The following is a 17,185-nucleotide window of genomic DNA, read 5'->3' as shown; positions in this document are numbered from 1 at the left end:
CTGTGGTCTTTTTATCAGGAGACATTGCTCCCTGCCTGGTATGGGAGGAGCCGTGAATGGAAGAGGGGGACAAAGAAGATCTGATGCAGGAAGACAAGAAAAGGTCTCCTACTGGTCTGGTGGCCCTCAGACCAGTAGGAGACCAGACTCTCAAAGGGCCAGGAACCATCCAGCAACCCCTGTGCGATTTCAGTGAAGGACCTGAGGACAGCAGAGGTGGGAGGAGTTGCTCAGGGCCCTCCCTCAGTCTGCAGATGAGGAAACGGAGGCCCAGTGAGGGTCCCCCAGAACCAAAATGCTTCTCAAGCAATGTCTCCCTTGGAAAGTCATCTTTAAAATGGGATCATAACATGAGCCACCTAATAGGGTTGTCGGAGGGTCAGCAGAGGGAATCTGTGTAAATTAGCACAGAGTCCAGCTCCCAGCTCTCTTTAAAGAAGAATAAAGGGCAGTAATAATATAGCTGATTCTGGGACAGACACATTTTCAGCATAAGAGCTGCAGGAATAAGCAAAGAAAGCTAAAGCAATATGATTATTGTTTCTATGATAAGCTGTGCTAATTTTTCTTATTGGTTTACAAATGAGACAAGTTCTTACAGAATTAGAATTATTTCTTAAGACAACCAGATCTAAATGTAAAAATAATTTTCCTAAGAACGCTGTCTTGGGTTCCCCACAGCTGCCTTGTGGCCAGTAAGGCCAGCCAGACCCCACCTTCACTGCCCACCTGTAACTCAGGGCAGGTGCTTGCAAGGATGTAAAGGCTTTTGAAACCTGTAATAAGTCTAGGGTTTAAAAGAGAGGCAAAGTTTGAGGAACTCCTATCTGAGGAAAGAAGAAAGCAAACAAGAAGTCTTTGGGACATTCTTTAGATCTATTTTTTTTTTAATCCAAACTCCAGACCAGACACACTGGCTACACATGCTTAATGGAACTTCAGAGTCTCTGTCCCCAGCACCCTCTTGGTTTCCCCTGCTCAATTCTCACCAGGGATTTCCAAGCCAGTCCCCAAATTGAAGAGCTCCTGTGTTTGTTTTCAGGGTAGGCTGGGGAAATAAGACCTGCAGTCTACTTACCAGTATTGTACCAATGTCCATTGCCTGTTTTTGTTGTTATTGTTGTTTTTAATATTTTATTTATTTATTTATTTGGTTGTGCTGGGCCTTAGTTGTGGCTTGCGGGCTCCTTAGTTGCGGCATTCAAACTCTTAGTTGTGGCATGCATGTGGGATCTAGTTCCCTGACGAGGGGTCAAACCCAGGCCTCCTGCATTGGAAGCACAGAGTCTTAACCACTGGGCCACCAGGGAAGCCCCCATTGCCTGTTTTGATATTGTCCTATAGTTATATAAGATCTCACTATTTGAAGAAGCTGAACTTGATGTACTATTTAACAACTTCCTTTGCATCTATAATTATTTCAAAATGAAAGTTAAAAAAATGAGCAAAGTCAAATAATAAATGACAAACTCCAGAAAGAATATTTACAACTCATGTCACAGATAAAGGGTTTAACTCCCTAATATGTAAAGAGTCTCTAGAAATCAAGAAGAAAAATAATAAACGAGAGAAAAATTGACAAAGGACATGAAAGATATTTCACAGGAAAGTAAGTATAAATTGTACACAGAGATATGAAAATAGGTTCAACATCCCCCATAATGAGAAAAATGCAATTAAAACTGCACTGTTATATCATTTCTCATCAAGAAATTAATGAGAAATCAGATTGGCAGAAATCTAAAACTTGGACAAGACCCTCTATTGGCCATACTAGAGAAAGAGATAGCCTCATATTTTGGAAGATAGAGTGCAATATATTACAATCCCCATATAGGAGCATTTGGAAAAGGCCATTAAGATAAAAAATGTATTTACCACTTGACCTGCAGTTCTGCTTCTAGGAATGACTCCTACAGATACATGTACACTAGTATGAAATTGCATAAACCATTAGAAAAATACAACAAAAGGTATAGTTCATAAGTCAATAGTAGAGAAACATTAAAGAATAAGAAATATTCAATTTACATAAACAAAGGCAACAAAGAGGACAATAGGAGTACAAAAGAGATGGCAAAAGTAGAAAACAAGTGCAAAATGTAAATCCAATATATTAAAAATAACTGGTCTAAACACTAAAAGGCAAAGATTGTCAGACTGAATAATAAAGAAAGAACCAACTATATGCTGTTTAAATTTTAAATATAAAGAAACGGATAGCCAAAAAGTAAAAAAGATGGAAAAAGAGATATCATATAACACTAATCAAAAGAAAGCTACAGTACTTATGTAAATATCAACAGTAGACTTCAGAGAAATACAACCAGGGATAAAAAGATTATATATCACTTTATAATATATTATGTATTATGCATTATAATATAATATTTTATATAATGGATGTAATGTAATGTGTATATTGTATTTTACATGACACATTGCATATATAATGTGCTGTATGCATGATGTATAATAGAGATAATTGGATAAAATTATATCATGATAAATGAGTCAATATGAAAAAGATTTAACAATCCTAATGTGTATGCACTTATACCAGAGCTCTGAAGTAAATGAAGCAAAAACCAGTAGAACTGAAAAGAAAAACAAAAAAATCCACAATTATGATTGGAGATTTCAAATCCTCCCTTGATTATTTATAGAACAAACAGAAAGTCAGTAAAGATACTGAAGACTTAAACAACACTCCACCCAACAACAGCAGAAGGCAAGTAGTCGCTTTAGGTAACATTAAATACTTATCAAAGGAGATCAGATGCTAGGGCCATAAAATGAGTCTCAACAAATTTAAAAAGACCTAAATCACATAGAATTCTCTGACCACAGTGGAATTAAGCATAAATTAGTAATAAAAAGATTTCAGGAAAATCTTCAAATATTTAGAAGCTAAACATCTGACCTACAAATAACCCATAAGTCAAAGAAGAAACCACAGTAGAAATCAGTTAATATTTTTAACTTAATGCAAACAAAAATACAGCAAATCAAAATTTGTGAGATGAAGTAAGGTAGTGCTCAGAAAGAATGATAAGGCTTTTAATCTTTATATTAGAAAAGGTATAAAATCGATGATCTAAGTTTGAACATAAAGAAGGTAAATAAAGAATACATTAAATTGTAAATAAAAGAAAAAGCATCCAGATAAGAAAGAACAAAGTGAAACTGTATTTCCAGGTGACGTGATCATGTATGTAAAAAATTTTAAGAGATATATTTAAAAGCCACTAGAACTGATTGTCCATATTTAAAATTTTTTAAACAATACCAAAAAACACAAACTATTTAGGAATACATCTAACAAAATGTGTATAAAACTGAAAACTACAATAACATTCCTCAGAGACATTCAAGAAAACCTAAATAAATAGAGAGATATATTATGCTCATGGATTAGAAAACTCAATGTTGCTAAGATATCAATTCTCTCCCAACTAATCTACAGGTTAAATGTAATCCCCTGAAACAACTGGACATCCACATGGAAAAGAATGAAGCTGGACCCCTTCCTCACACCACACACAAAAGTCAACTCAAAATGGAGCACACACCAAAATATAGGAGTTACAAGTATAAAGCTCTTAGAAGAAAACATAGGAGTAAATCTTCATAATCATGAGTTAGCCAAAGCCTTTTAGATATGACACCAAAAGCACAAGCAACAAACGAAAAAATAGACAAGTGGGACATTAACAAAATACAAAACTTTGTGCTTCAAAGGATACAATTAAGGAAGTGGAAAGACAACCAACAAAACAGGAAAAAATACATGTGAATCATATATCTGTTCAGGGACTTGTATCTAGAATATATATAGGGCTCTTACAACTCAGTAATAAAAAGACAGATAACCCAATTAAAAATAGGCAAAGAATTTGAACAGACATTTCTCCAAAGGAGATATACAAATGGTCAATAAGCACATGAAAAGACTATCAACATCATTAACTATTAGGAAAATGTAAATCAAAACCACAAGAGTTACCACTTCATATGGCACCACAGACGTGAACAGCTATAATCTGAAGGAAAGAAGCATATGTACTGGTGAGCATACGGAGACACAGAACCCCCAACACTGACGGTGGGAGGGTAACATGGCGGAGCCTTTGGAAAACAGCCTGACAGTTCCTTAAAATATTAAGTATAGAATTACCATATGACCTCGCGTATACTCAAGAGAAAAAAACACATGCCCATACAAAAAACTGTCCAAGGGTAGCACATGCATAGCAGCATTATTCATAATAGCCAAAAAGTAGAAACGACTCATATGACCATCAACCTCTGAACAGATAAACAAAATAATATGGTATACAATGGGATGTTAATTGATCAGCAATAAAAAGAAGTACTGACACCTGCTACAACACAGATGAACCCATGAGACATTATGCTACATGAAAGAAGACAGTTACCAAAAACCCAGAGTTGCATAATTCCACTTCTATAAATGTCCAGAACAGTCAGTTCTACAGAGACAGAAAGTCAGTTTGCAGATGCCTGAGCCAGGAGCAGGGGAGACAGTAGAAAGGGAGTGAGAGCTAATTCACACAGGCTTCTTTTCGAAGTGATTCAACATTTTCTACAGTTGATTGTGGTGACAGTTGCACAACTCTGTAAATATTCTAAAAACTATTTAATTTTATGCTTCAAATGGGTCATTTTATGGTATGTGAGGTAAATCTCTATAAGGCTATTTTTTAACGTAATCCTCATCAAAATCCCAGCAGGCTTTTTTGTAGAAATAAATAAGCTGATTTTAAAATGTATATGGAAATTCAAAGAAGAGCTAAAATACTTTTGGGGGAAAAAAAACCGAAGCTGAAGGACTTATAGTACCTAATTTCAAGACATTTGCTCTAAAGCTATAGTTAGATTATTGGCCTAAGGACAGTCCTAAAGACCATTGAAATAAAAGAGGGCAAAACCAGATCTACATGGTATTATCACATCAATTGGTTTTCAACAAAGGTGCCGACAGCATTTAATGGGCATAAGATAGTCTTTTCAACAAATGGTATTAGGACAACTGGACAACCATATGTAAGCTAAACCTCAACACTTACATCATATATAAAAATTAACTGAAAATGGATCGTACACCCAAACAAAAGCTAAAATTACAAAATTTCTGAAAGAAACTGCAGTGGGCAATTGTAATGATCTTCAATTAGGCAAATATTTCATTGTTAGAGAAAAATACAAAAAGCACAAACCAGACATACAGATGGCCAAACGGCACGTGAAAAGATGCTCAGCATCACTAATTATTAGAGAAATGCAAATCAAAACTACAGTGAGGTATCACCTCACAACAGTTAGAATGGCCATCATCAAAAAGAAGAAATGCTGGAGAGGGTGTGGAGAAAAGGGAACCCTCCTACACTGTTGGTGGGAATGTAAATTGGTGCAGCCACTATGGAGAACAGTATGGAAGTTCCCTAAAAAACTAAAAACAGAGCTACCATATGACCCAGCAATCCCACTCCTGGGCACATATGCGGAAAAGACGAAAACTCTTAACTGGAAAAGATATATGCACCCCAATGTTCATAGCAGCACTATTTACAATAGCCATGACATGGAAGCAACCTAAATGTCCATCAACAGATGAATGGATGAAGAAGATGTGGTACATATATACAAAGAAATATATACAATGAAATATTACTCACCCATAGAAAAGAATGAAATAATGCCATTTGCAGCAACATGTATGGACCTAGAGATTATCATACTAGCAAAATAAGTCAGAAAGAGAAAAACAAATATCATATCACATCACTTATACATGGAACCTAAAAAAAGGATACAAATGAACTTATTTACAAAACAGAAATAGACTTACAGACATAGAAAATAAACTTATGGTTATCAAAGGTGGGGGAGAGGGATAAATTGGGAGTTTGGGATTAAAATATACACACTACTATATATAAAATAGATAATCAACAAGGACCTACTAGAGTTCCCTACACAGGCAACTAAACTCAATATCTTGTGATAACCTATAATGGAAGAGAACGTAAAAAAAGAATATACACATTTATATATATATGTATAACTGAATCACTTTACTGTACACCTGAAACTAACACAACATTATAAATCAACTATATTTCAATTAAAAAAAGATTTTTTTAAGGCACAAACCAAAACAGAAAAAAGTGATAAACTGTATTTCATCAAAATGGAAAAACCTCTGCTCTTCAAAAGACAGGTCAGAAACTTGATGGAAATATTCACAATACATCTTTCTGATAAATGATTTACAATCAAAATATATAAAGAACTCTAAGAATTCAGTAAAACCAAAAATTAAAAATTAAAAAATTGCAAAAAGATTTGAACAAGCACTTTATACACAAAAAATTCAAATGGCCAATAAACATACAAAAAGACACTCAACATCATTCATGATTAAGGAAATGTAAATTAAAGCTATAATCATATCACACTTAACAAAAAATATGCATGGCTTTTATGCAAAAATATTGTAAAGCTATAAGGTAAATTAAAGGATGTGCTATGTCATTGGGTTTGACGTAACTCCAATCAAAATCCCAATAGAGTTTTTTAATTGACCTTGACAACAAGTTTGTAAAATTTATATGGGAGAACAGAGACTTCCCTATATATACTATTGAAACTACGTATAAAATAGATAACTAATGAGAACCTACTGTAGAGCACAGGGAATTCAGTGTTCTGTGGTGACCTAAATGGGAAGGAAATCCAAAAAAGACGGATTTATGTATACGTAGAGCTGATTCACTTTGCTGTACAGTAGAAACTAACACAACATTGTAAAGCAACTATACTCCAATTAAAAAAAAAAAAAGACCTCGGTCTCAGACACCACTAGGCCTGGGAGGAACTTTGTTCTTGGCCATCAGCGTCCAAGGCTCTGAAACAGCCTGTGGTTCTCAGGACATGGAAAGAGGCATCCCCAGGCTGTGGGATCACCTGGTGTCAGCAAGTGGAGGTGAGGATGCAGAGTGGATGGGGAGGACAAGGGCAGAGCTCTTTCCCGATGTGGAGACTCCAGTGTGACTGCTACAGCCAGAGCAATAAGGATGGGTGATTGTTACCTCCCACCACGGAAGGGCTTCCTTACCACCTACTTTAACACTCACAACAGGAGAAGGAGGTGAGTGAGAAGCAGATGCAGAGACGGTAAGGAATTTGCACAGATGCACACAAGAAGTGACAGGGCAGGTAGAGTATGGGTGCAAAGCCCCACTTTTCCGACTTCAACTACAATCAAATTTCCCACTCTGAGCAACGAAGAGATATAAGAAAGACCCAAAATGGAAACTCTGATCAGCCTCCATCGCTTCTAATTTTCCCAGGAAGGCACTTTCTTCTCCACACATGCAAAAAGATCACCAAGTATTTCAGGGTTATGATTTTAGACTACATCCAAATGATTTTCTTAATATCATACTTTTATATTACCTCTCTCAAAAAATGTAAGCACCGTTGACAAATATTGTACCAGATGTGTCCAAAATTATCTAGAAACTTTTCATTCTCTTCTTATAACTTACAGTTGAAAGATAAAGATCACATATTTTAACAGGCTTTACACTTAAATATTTTAGATTGTGCAACACCAGAAAGGACAGAGGAAGCAAAGCCAGATTATTCACACGAGAAAAACAAACTATCTGATGAATCAGTCACTTCCTTTCATTCCTAACTCCACCGAGAGAAGTTTCCAGAGCCTTCAGGGTGCTCTAAGTTAAAACCCCCTTTATTTTGACTCTTTTCACACAAAATACCTCCCACTCTTTCTCTTTTTGGTCTTTGGTGCAAACTGCTGCCACAGGCAAACACAAGTCTGGTTCATCATCCAGAGTCACGACAGCTACTGTCACCGGGTCCAGGTGAGTGGCTAGATTGTATCTCAGCTGCGAACAGGATGCTGGTCCAAAACAGCACAGCAGGAAAAACCCAGCGGGTAACTCAAACAAATACTTGTTTGGGGGCATTTGGCACCAAAATGAATAGCTGGCTAAGCAGGTAATTTTGAGGTCAGAGTTTTAACCTACAGAAAACAAACTATGACAAGCAAATGGCATCTGCTAATCAGCGATCACTTTGTGATTCTTTTAACAGCAGTGGAAAGTCCTGCTACTGGAAATGAACCACTACTTGGGGTTGCTTTCATGTGAGTCTGAATTTAATAAAACTGATTTTCTAGTAACTCTAAATTCTGTGTTTTTTTATGATCTCTGGCTCATCCCAAATTATGGAAGCTGTACTAAAAGCCTCGTGCCTGTTCTATGCAGCATCTTCCCATGAATTCTGAAGAGGATGCTTGTGTTTCTCTTACCAAAAATGCTGCTCTGTGGCCCATTCATAGCTTGTGTTCCTGCACCTCGACCCGGTGTTGCAAAGAAGGCCTTGGACAAAGGGGAAAACGCCCCGGCTGGGCAGATCCCGGGGTTGCAAATAACCTGGGTGTGGATACAAGGTAGAAATGAGTCATATGATTGGTCCCAGAAATGGAATACCTAGTGAGTTCAGTCACATGTAATACCATGCTGTTATACTACTAATCCTGTTGTTTATTTAAAGGAGATCTGAGCGGTCCAACAGAAAAAAGAAAAAAGGTAACAAACCGTTTGCAATAACCCCTTTCCCCCAGGGTCTGCACACAGGCTTCAAGAGAGGACGGCTCTGCCTGGCCGCATCTTCCCGCCAGAGGAGTGTCAATATCTCTGTCAGGCACCCTCACCTCCGGATGCTGTGAACAAGCCGTGGGCGGGAAGAATCAGAGCAGACATTTCCTCTCGTCTCATACAAAAAACGGAGGAATTCTTAGCTTGGGAAATTTTTCAAGTCTCATACACCTTGGATTCTTAATGTTTAAGTGTAGTTGCTAAAGATGATTTAATGCAAAGATGTTTAGAAAAACCGGATAGGGTCCAAGATCTTTCAGGATCTTTCCACTTCTTGGAGAAAAGGGAACCCTCCTGCACTGTTGGTGGGAATGTAAGTTGGTGCAGCAACTATGGAGAACAGTATGGAGGTTCCTTAAAAACTAAAAATAGAACTACTATACGACCCAGCAATCCCACTCCTGGGCATATATCTGGGCAAAATCATAATTCAAAAAGAGACATGCACCCTAATGTTCATAGCAGCACTATTCACAACATCCAAGACCTGGAAACAACCTAAATGTCCATCGACAGATGAACGGATAAAGAAGATGTAGTACATATATACAATGGAATATTACTCAACCATAAAAAAGAATGAAATAACACCATTTGCAGCAACATGGATGGACCTAGAGATTGTCATACTAAGTGAAGTAAGTCAGATAGAGAAAGACAAATACTATACGATATCACTTAATATGTGGAATCTAAAATATGACACAAATGAACTTAGTTATGAAACAGAAACAGACTCACAGACATAGAGAACAGACTTGTGGTTGCCGAGCATGTGGGGGAGATTGGGATAGATTGCGAGTTTGGGCTCAGCAGATGCAAACCATTACATATAGGATGGATAAACAACAAGGTCCTACTGTACAGCACAAGGAACCATATTCAATATCCTGGGATAAACCATAATGGAAAAGAACATGAAATAAAAGAATGTCTGTATGTGTATAACTGAGTCACTTTGCTGTACAGCAGAGATTGACACACATTGTAAATCAACTACACTTCAGTAAAAAAATTAAATTAAATTAAAATAAGCCACTTTCCTCCATAAAATGCTGGTCACATGTGCCCCCCACTCCCCCTTCACATCACCATATGGACGGAAGAGTCGGGGTGCTGACGAGTGCAGACAGCTCGGCCAGCACTAACCCAGCATGCTGTAGCTCGTAAAACCCTGATGAAAGTCTTTCCCCTCCAGTCTGGTTTGGTCTGGGCAATAATCTTACTCTCTGGGACTTGGGAACCTGCTACGCCCAGCATTGAGCTCAGTGCTTTGCCTGTGACAGTCAGTAAATGTTTGATGAATGAAGGAAAGACAAATGAGTAGGCTTCTAAGCTGAAGGGGCAGGGGGGTTCTCAACTCAGGACCCGGCCCTGTCCTAGCACTGGAGACCACAAAGGGATGGGGTCACATTCCGGCTAGTAACTGTGATTTCTGTTCCCGTCTCCCTCAGGGACACAGCAGGAATGGTGGTCACCTCAACGGGGTGTACAGTAACATTGGCCACCCCAGGACAGCGGGCGTTCGAGGGACGGGCGTGGATGTTTGCTGGTCATCTCCTCTGGGCCACACCCTGTGCCGGGCACAGACTCGGGACTGGCTTTCCCACTGAGTCCTCGGTGCAGCCCTGAAGGCAGGTAAAATCGGCTGCCTTTATGGAAAAGAGACTCACAGGGCTAGACCCCTCACCTGGGCTCACACATCGGGGGTGGCAGATGGGGCTTCAAAGTGTGGTCCTCAGTGATTTGGAGTCAGGACCCCACTGAGACTGAGACAAAGGCTTCTCTTCCCTGCATACACTCATCTGCGTCAGCCTCTAAAAATCATCTCCGATGTCCCCAAGGCCACTTCTTCGTCGGGACTGTACTCCTGACAGAAAGTAAGAGCTTGGGTAAATGCTTCAGGACGGGCATCATCCTTTAGCATAAGGAACATTCTAGGCTGCTGGTCCCACGTGCCAGGGCTGCCCTGTAACACACGGCGCTGTAGACTTGATGCTCTGTTATCAATGATGAAATCACTCAAGATCTTCATCAGCCGCTGCTGACTGGGGTCTGGCCCTCAATCCTTGATGGCACGTCGTCCACCTGTGACACCGACGTTCCCACCTGCTGTCTTGCCCCCAGCCGCGGCCCTGCCTTACTTCTCCTGCACTTTGTTCCCTGACCCCGGGGCCCATGTGAAGCCCTTCTGTTTGTTGTCTCTTTTCACTTTCATTTTCCCCTTTGCCTCCCCCCTTCCTGCCCAGCCCTTGACGCAAGCCAGCACCCAGTGCGCTTGCTACAGGTCCTCAAATATACATGCATGCAACCTTGTGAAAGGAGCTTTGTACCCTTGCATTTTTAAAGTATATAAATGACAAGCTATTTTTTAAAAAAGACTTTTCCAAAATACCCCTGTCCACTTTCAGAATGCATATTTAGATCAAGACTGACAGTTGAGGACTTCCCTGGCGGTCCAGTGGTTAAGACTCCATGCTTCCATTGCAGGGAGTGTGGGTTAGATCCCTGGTTGGGGAACTATGATCCCACAAGCCGCCCGGCGCAACCAAAAAAAAAAGACTGACAGTTGATATAACTGAGCAGAAATTATTTATTCAGGCCTTGCAGTTTCTCACTGCAAATTCTACAGCACTCCCCATGGCACTGCAGCCTGCCTTCCATGTCCCCGCCCACCGAGCCGCCCTGGGCGACGGGACGTGTCAGCCCTTCCCCCGCCCACGAGGCAACAACACCTGGGACAGCTCACCGTGGCCACCCGGAGTGCCCCCCACGCGGCTGCGCGGCCTCCTCCTGTCCCTCCACCTCTGCTCCTCGCTGTCCCTCTGGCCTGCCCCCCGTGTGCTCCTCATGTGGCCTGGCCCCAGGAGCGTCTCCCCTTCGGGGGTGCTCCCGGCCACACGGAGCACAGCCCCCGAGCCCCTCCTGTGCCTCCTCAGTTCAGAAGGGTGCCCCTCCGCCCAGGTGCCCCAGCGGGAGGTGCCCTCTCCTCACAACATCCAGCCTGCTGTGGTCCCCCCTTCACCTCTAAGGAACCTGTCCTCTTCCTCCCGCTCAGGCCAGGCCTGGTGACGCAGTGCCCCATGACTCACCTTGTGTTCCCCGGTGTCCAGCCCCCCATCTCAAATGCACCTCTGCCTGCACCTAGAGCACTGCCCCACGTACTCCTCCCAGGAGGACCTTCCTGAAACCGTTCGGTGGCTACTCGGTGCCCTTTGGGAAGTCACCATCCTCAGCATCCTTCAAAGCCTTTACTGATCTGAACCTGCTTGTTCCTCCAGCCACACCTCTGCTTCTTAGTCATAATGAACTCCTTTTAGTTCCAATCTTCCCCATGCTGTCTGCCCTGCCCAGATCTTTCCTCCTTTGAACTCTTTTATCTGAAAAAGTTTCACATTTGCTAACTCCTCAGAAGCCTTTCCCTAGAATGGAGCGTTCACCTCTCCTCTGTGCTCACATGCACACTCTACAGAGTCCCATCATGCCATTGTCCCACTGATCATAATAGTCTGGCCCTACAGTAAGTCCTGGAAGGGCAGGGAAAATACCTTGTCCACAACTTCATCCTCAGCAAGGCCTGGGACACGAAGGCACTCAAAACATTATTTGCCAAATGAATAAATACATTAATTCACAATTGTGAATGGTGACATACTATTTTAGATAAAAGCCATGCCTTAGTAATTTTTATTCATGTAACATTTTTAGAATTAACCACATTATCCATATTTCAAGTGGGCATAAGTCTGATAGAAACAAAATAGGCAATCATTTCTCAAGGAGTGATGCTGTTGAGGTTTCAAACCAGGTAAACAAAATGGTCTTGCTGATAAAGCTCCTGGAGCAGAGGAAGTTATTAATAATGGTTTCTCAATGCGTCACTACCATCATTGTTATCGCCAACATCACCACCATCACCATCATTACTATCATTGTCATCATTATCATCACCATCCCATCATCGCCATCATCATCATCATCCCATCATCACCATCATCACTATCACTGTCATCACCATCATCACCACCACCAGCATCATTACTATCATTGTCATCATTATCATCATCATCCCATCATCACCATCACCATCATCACCATCATCATCATCATCATCCCATCACCATCACCACCATCATCATCCTCATCCCATCACCATCATCATCCCATCACGACCATCATCACCATCATCATCCCATCATCACCATCACCACCATCATCACCACCACCATCATCATCATCATCCCATCATCACCACCACCATCATCATCATCATCCCATCATCACCATCACCATCATCATCATCAGCCCATCACCACCATCATCATCATCATCATCCCATCACCATCACCACCATCATCACCACCACCATCATCATCATCACTATTATTGTCATCACCATCATCTCCATCATCTTCATCACTATCATCACCACCATCATCATCACCATCACGAGGCCCCACAGAGACAGCCCCAGTTCCCTTGTTACTGTATCCAGATCCACGACTGTCAGCTCCCGGTACTTCTCCCACCAGACCTGGCTTCTGCTCCTTCCCTGTTTCTCCACATATATATTTATTGCAGACTTTTAAAGACATTAAACAAACAACTTTGTCCATATTTCTCACACTCCAACAAATTCACTAGTTGATTTTTCTTATTTTTTTAACATTCCTGACTTTTCCATCCAAGTAGTTGTTTTCCCAGAGTTGGTGGTGGCAGCCACTTACCTTCATTTTATGAATATTTTCTAATGATGCCACACAAGGTTCATAACCATCATCTTACTGGTTATCTAACATTCTTACAAATGAATATATCATAATTCACATTTTTCTATCAATTAATTTTTTGTGTGTAAATAATTTTTCTTTTAAATTACTTTCTTCAGACTGGAACAAACTCTGAAAAGTCAGGTTATTGGAGTCAAATCTCTTGACACAGACTGCAAAAGAGCTACCCATAGGGATTGAAATAATTTGTATAACCCTGAATTTTTAATGTCAAAAGAAAAGGAACTGCCATCTATATACAGAATTTAATTATTTGAGAAAGAAATACCTAAGGTATAGCCCAGTGAAAAATTAATTAATAGAAAATCCTCAGTTATCACAAGATTATTTTTATTGTCATCATTCTTCACTTGTTTTTTGGTGGACAATGTTCTTCTATTGGCTTCCACTCAGTTTACAAATACAAAAGTTTACAGCCAGACACAGAGCAAGCAAGGCCTTCAATATCGCACAAACAAAAACCTAAAAATCTGCAGGTTAGGTTAAGGATGCTGTCAACACTAAAAAGCATGTCTTGTTCTTTCAGACTCTTGAGTCATGATGCTTTGAACTAAAGTGAACTTCTTGTCACTTTACTGCCTTGGTCTTTGAGCTGCCAGGCCTATCCCCCTGTCCCAGCCCTTCCCAGTAAGGTCGGGCAAACAGACCTAGGTGTGCCCAGGTGAGTGTTATGTGAAACCATAAAGACATACCCAGATTGGAAAGAATGTTTCCATCCCTGGTGTAATTAAAGAAGAAAAGAAATCACCCTCTTGGAAACAGGTCATGAGGAAGCATTTCTTGTGCCAGAAAGTGCATCATTATGGAAAGTTCTCTGAGAAAGTGCTGATATCCAATACCATACACCCTGATAACAGAGAAAACGCCCACAGGAGGGCACCCTCTGGCTCAAAGGGTAGTAATTAAACCAGAAATAAGGGTCACAAACACATAAAGAAGAAGACACATAAGAAGACCATAAAACTTAAGTCACCTGTTCATTCTCTGTAACAAATGAGTCATTTCTTGGAGTACGTGGAGGTGGGGGGAGTCCGTAATTAATTCTGGCTGAATATAAGTGTGCAAGATAGAAAGTATACCTCAGATTAAACAATAACTTGACACCATTATGAAGAGTAAATATATAGTTAATTGGGATTTTTAAAATTTTTTTAATAATATAAGATAGCCATTTTTAAGACAAACAAGTATAAAGAAAACAGAGCCAAGACTCACATAGCTGTTTTTGATATTAAATAAGTAAATATATGTATGGTTAGGAAATTCAAAAAGTACAGGAAGAATACAACCACTCTCCCAAAAGATAAATTATTCAAACGGTTTTCTTAATTCATTTTTTAAAGACATAAATAAATATAACAAATGTTTTTGGAAATAATTTTTCATATCAGCACTTACAGATCAGCCTCATTGTTTTTGAAGACTATATAATAATCTACTGTAGAATTTAAGTTACTTAACCAATCATCCATTTATGGAATTTGCAAAGTTTTCTGTTTGGGGCCAGTGCTATCATGAGTTTTCTGTACATTTGGCTGACTTTTGTAAGTATATCTATGAGGTAGCATTGCTAAACAAGATTATTGACTCAAAGTACATACGATTTTTAATTTAGATTTTTAATGGATAGATATAACCAAAATGCCCTCGGTAAAAGCCAAACCAGTCATTATTCACTCTAATAACACTTTCAGTAGCACCTGAGACTAACAAACTTAAATTTTTATCAGTCTTGTCAAACTCATATGCAAAAAATAATATTTCTTAATTATTAAGATCAAGCATTTTTCATAAGCATATAATGATTCCTTCTCTATTAACTTCTGTTCTTCCCTGTACCCATTTTTCTATTAAATTGTTTTGTTTCATTTTTACTGGCTTGTAAATCATTGTTTCCTGTTTTGTTTGTTTTAATTAAAGAATTCAGCCCTTTGGTCTTTTTTAGGTACTGCTAATACTTTTTCCAATTGTTTATTTGCCTTTTTATCATCTAAATCTTTTATGCAATCAATGTATCAATCTTTTTATTTATAGCATCTGGATTTTTTTTCCCTACAAAGACCAGCATAATTTAAAGGACCTGTCAAGGCCAAATTAAAATAGGCAATGGCAACTTACGAAAAAATTACAAATATTTGCAAACCAGTCATAAAATCAACGGCAAATCTCTAGTTTCAAAAGAGAATAACATTATTTAAAAAAATGAAACTCTACCTCTTATAATTGAGAAGTTTCTCTGAAGATCTTGAAATAAAAATAAAATTCCAATTAGACCTGAAATTATAATATTTGTTTTTTATTTACAAGCCAATCACTGACCCTCTGAAAAGCACAGGGAAGAAAGATATTCCATCGATCTGAATTTGAAATTACTCGGTTCAAAAGAAAAGTATGGAAACACCCAGTTCTGCTGTGTCATTGTCCATTGTGAGTGAGTGAATCACCGTCTTTCATGGGACTATTTCTCTGCAGGGGCACAAAAGCAGCCTTCTCTCTTTCATCACATTTTGTATCGTGTTTTTCTTCTCATGTGTTACTATCATCCTTGAATCTTGCTTTCTGGTGAATGTGTGTGCTTCCCCAGGTCTCCCTCACTGCAGGCCCCCTCCACCCTGTCATGTCTTCTCAACGGCAGGAAGGGGCTCCAAAACCGGCATCAGTGCCACCCAAAGGCAGCCAGGAGAAGCAGCTGCTGCATGCTCTACTCTCAAAAAACACAACCATCTGGTACCCTACGAGTGCTTACGAGGGAGTGACCGCCCTTCCAAACAACCGCCAAGAGTCCCAGGAGGGAAGCTTCCTTGGGAGACGGCAGAAGTGCCAGTCCTGCACCCCCAAATTCCACATCCCACAGCGATGGTTACGGATGCCCTTTCCTCGGTTCCCTCGGAACAGCTGAGACACCACAGCATTTTGGGGGGCCCTTAACAATACATACATACAAATACATAAATAAAGGAGCCCTGGGTAAAATGGTGTATTGAAATCTCCTCACAGACTTTTTCTTTTCCCAGACAAAATAAGAGGGAGGGGGGATCTCACAAGCCCACCCCGGTCAGTCCCAACTCGGCCCAAAATCTGCAGAGCAAGGGACTCTCCCCCATGCACGCGTCTGTGGAGTCAGGGGCCCTGAAGGACCCCTTTTCTCCTTCTGACAGTGGAGGTGGGGAAATGGCTGCTGGAACATTCAAACTACGACACACGGAAAGTGAACAAGGAGCCTGACTCTGCTGGAGAGGCTCCCAGGGCTACACATAAAAACAGGAAAAGAATCCAAAGTTGGAGATGCACTTCCCTAACTGGATGGGTGAATGTGGTATAAAACCTTTAACAAAACGTCAAAGGAGAGCATGGAGACTGGCTAAGCTAACATGCCTGTATCTCATCACCACCAGCATCCCAACCATCCCTCATGCTGGAGAAAACTGGCACATATAGGGTATGCTCAGACACTGCATCAGAGTTTGCAGGAGGAATCAAACTTGTCTCAGGTTTACTGAAAAGAGAGTCAAGGACAAATACAACACCTGGGCTAAGCGGCCCAAGCATCAGTCACATGAAAACAAAGAGTAAAACAGCTATCTAAACATTCTGGAGGGAAGCAAACAAACAAAGCCAGCAAAAGAAAGCCATGGACCATGGCTGGAAAAGAAACAACTCAGATAAAATGAAGAATTTCTTTAC

General features: G+C 40.1%; 1 protein-coding gene across 1 annotated transcript in view; it reads right to left on the bottom strand.

Moving 5' to 3' along the window:
• ABCA13 (ATP binding cassette subfamily A member 13) overlaps positions 1-17,185 on the bottom strand; it is a gene marked incomplete at its 5' end in the record, with an annotated part of 336,636 nt that overhangs the window by 303,244 nt on the left and 16,207 nt on the right. Inside the window, 1 exon segment of the mRNA XM_082400416.1 lies at positions 8,363-8,501. Within this exon segment, the coding sequence (XP_082256542.1) occupies positions 8,363-8,501 (139 nt within the window).

Source organism: Balaenoptera borealis, assembly GCF_965194805.1.
Source record: "Balaenoptera borealis genome assembly, chromosome: 7".
NCBI lineage: Eukaryota > Metazoa > Chordata > Mammalia > Artiodactyla > Balaenopteridae > Balaenoptera > Balaenoptera borealis.
Note: the sequence above shows the minus strand (reverse complement) of the source record. Positions and strands in the feature narration are given on the sequence as shown.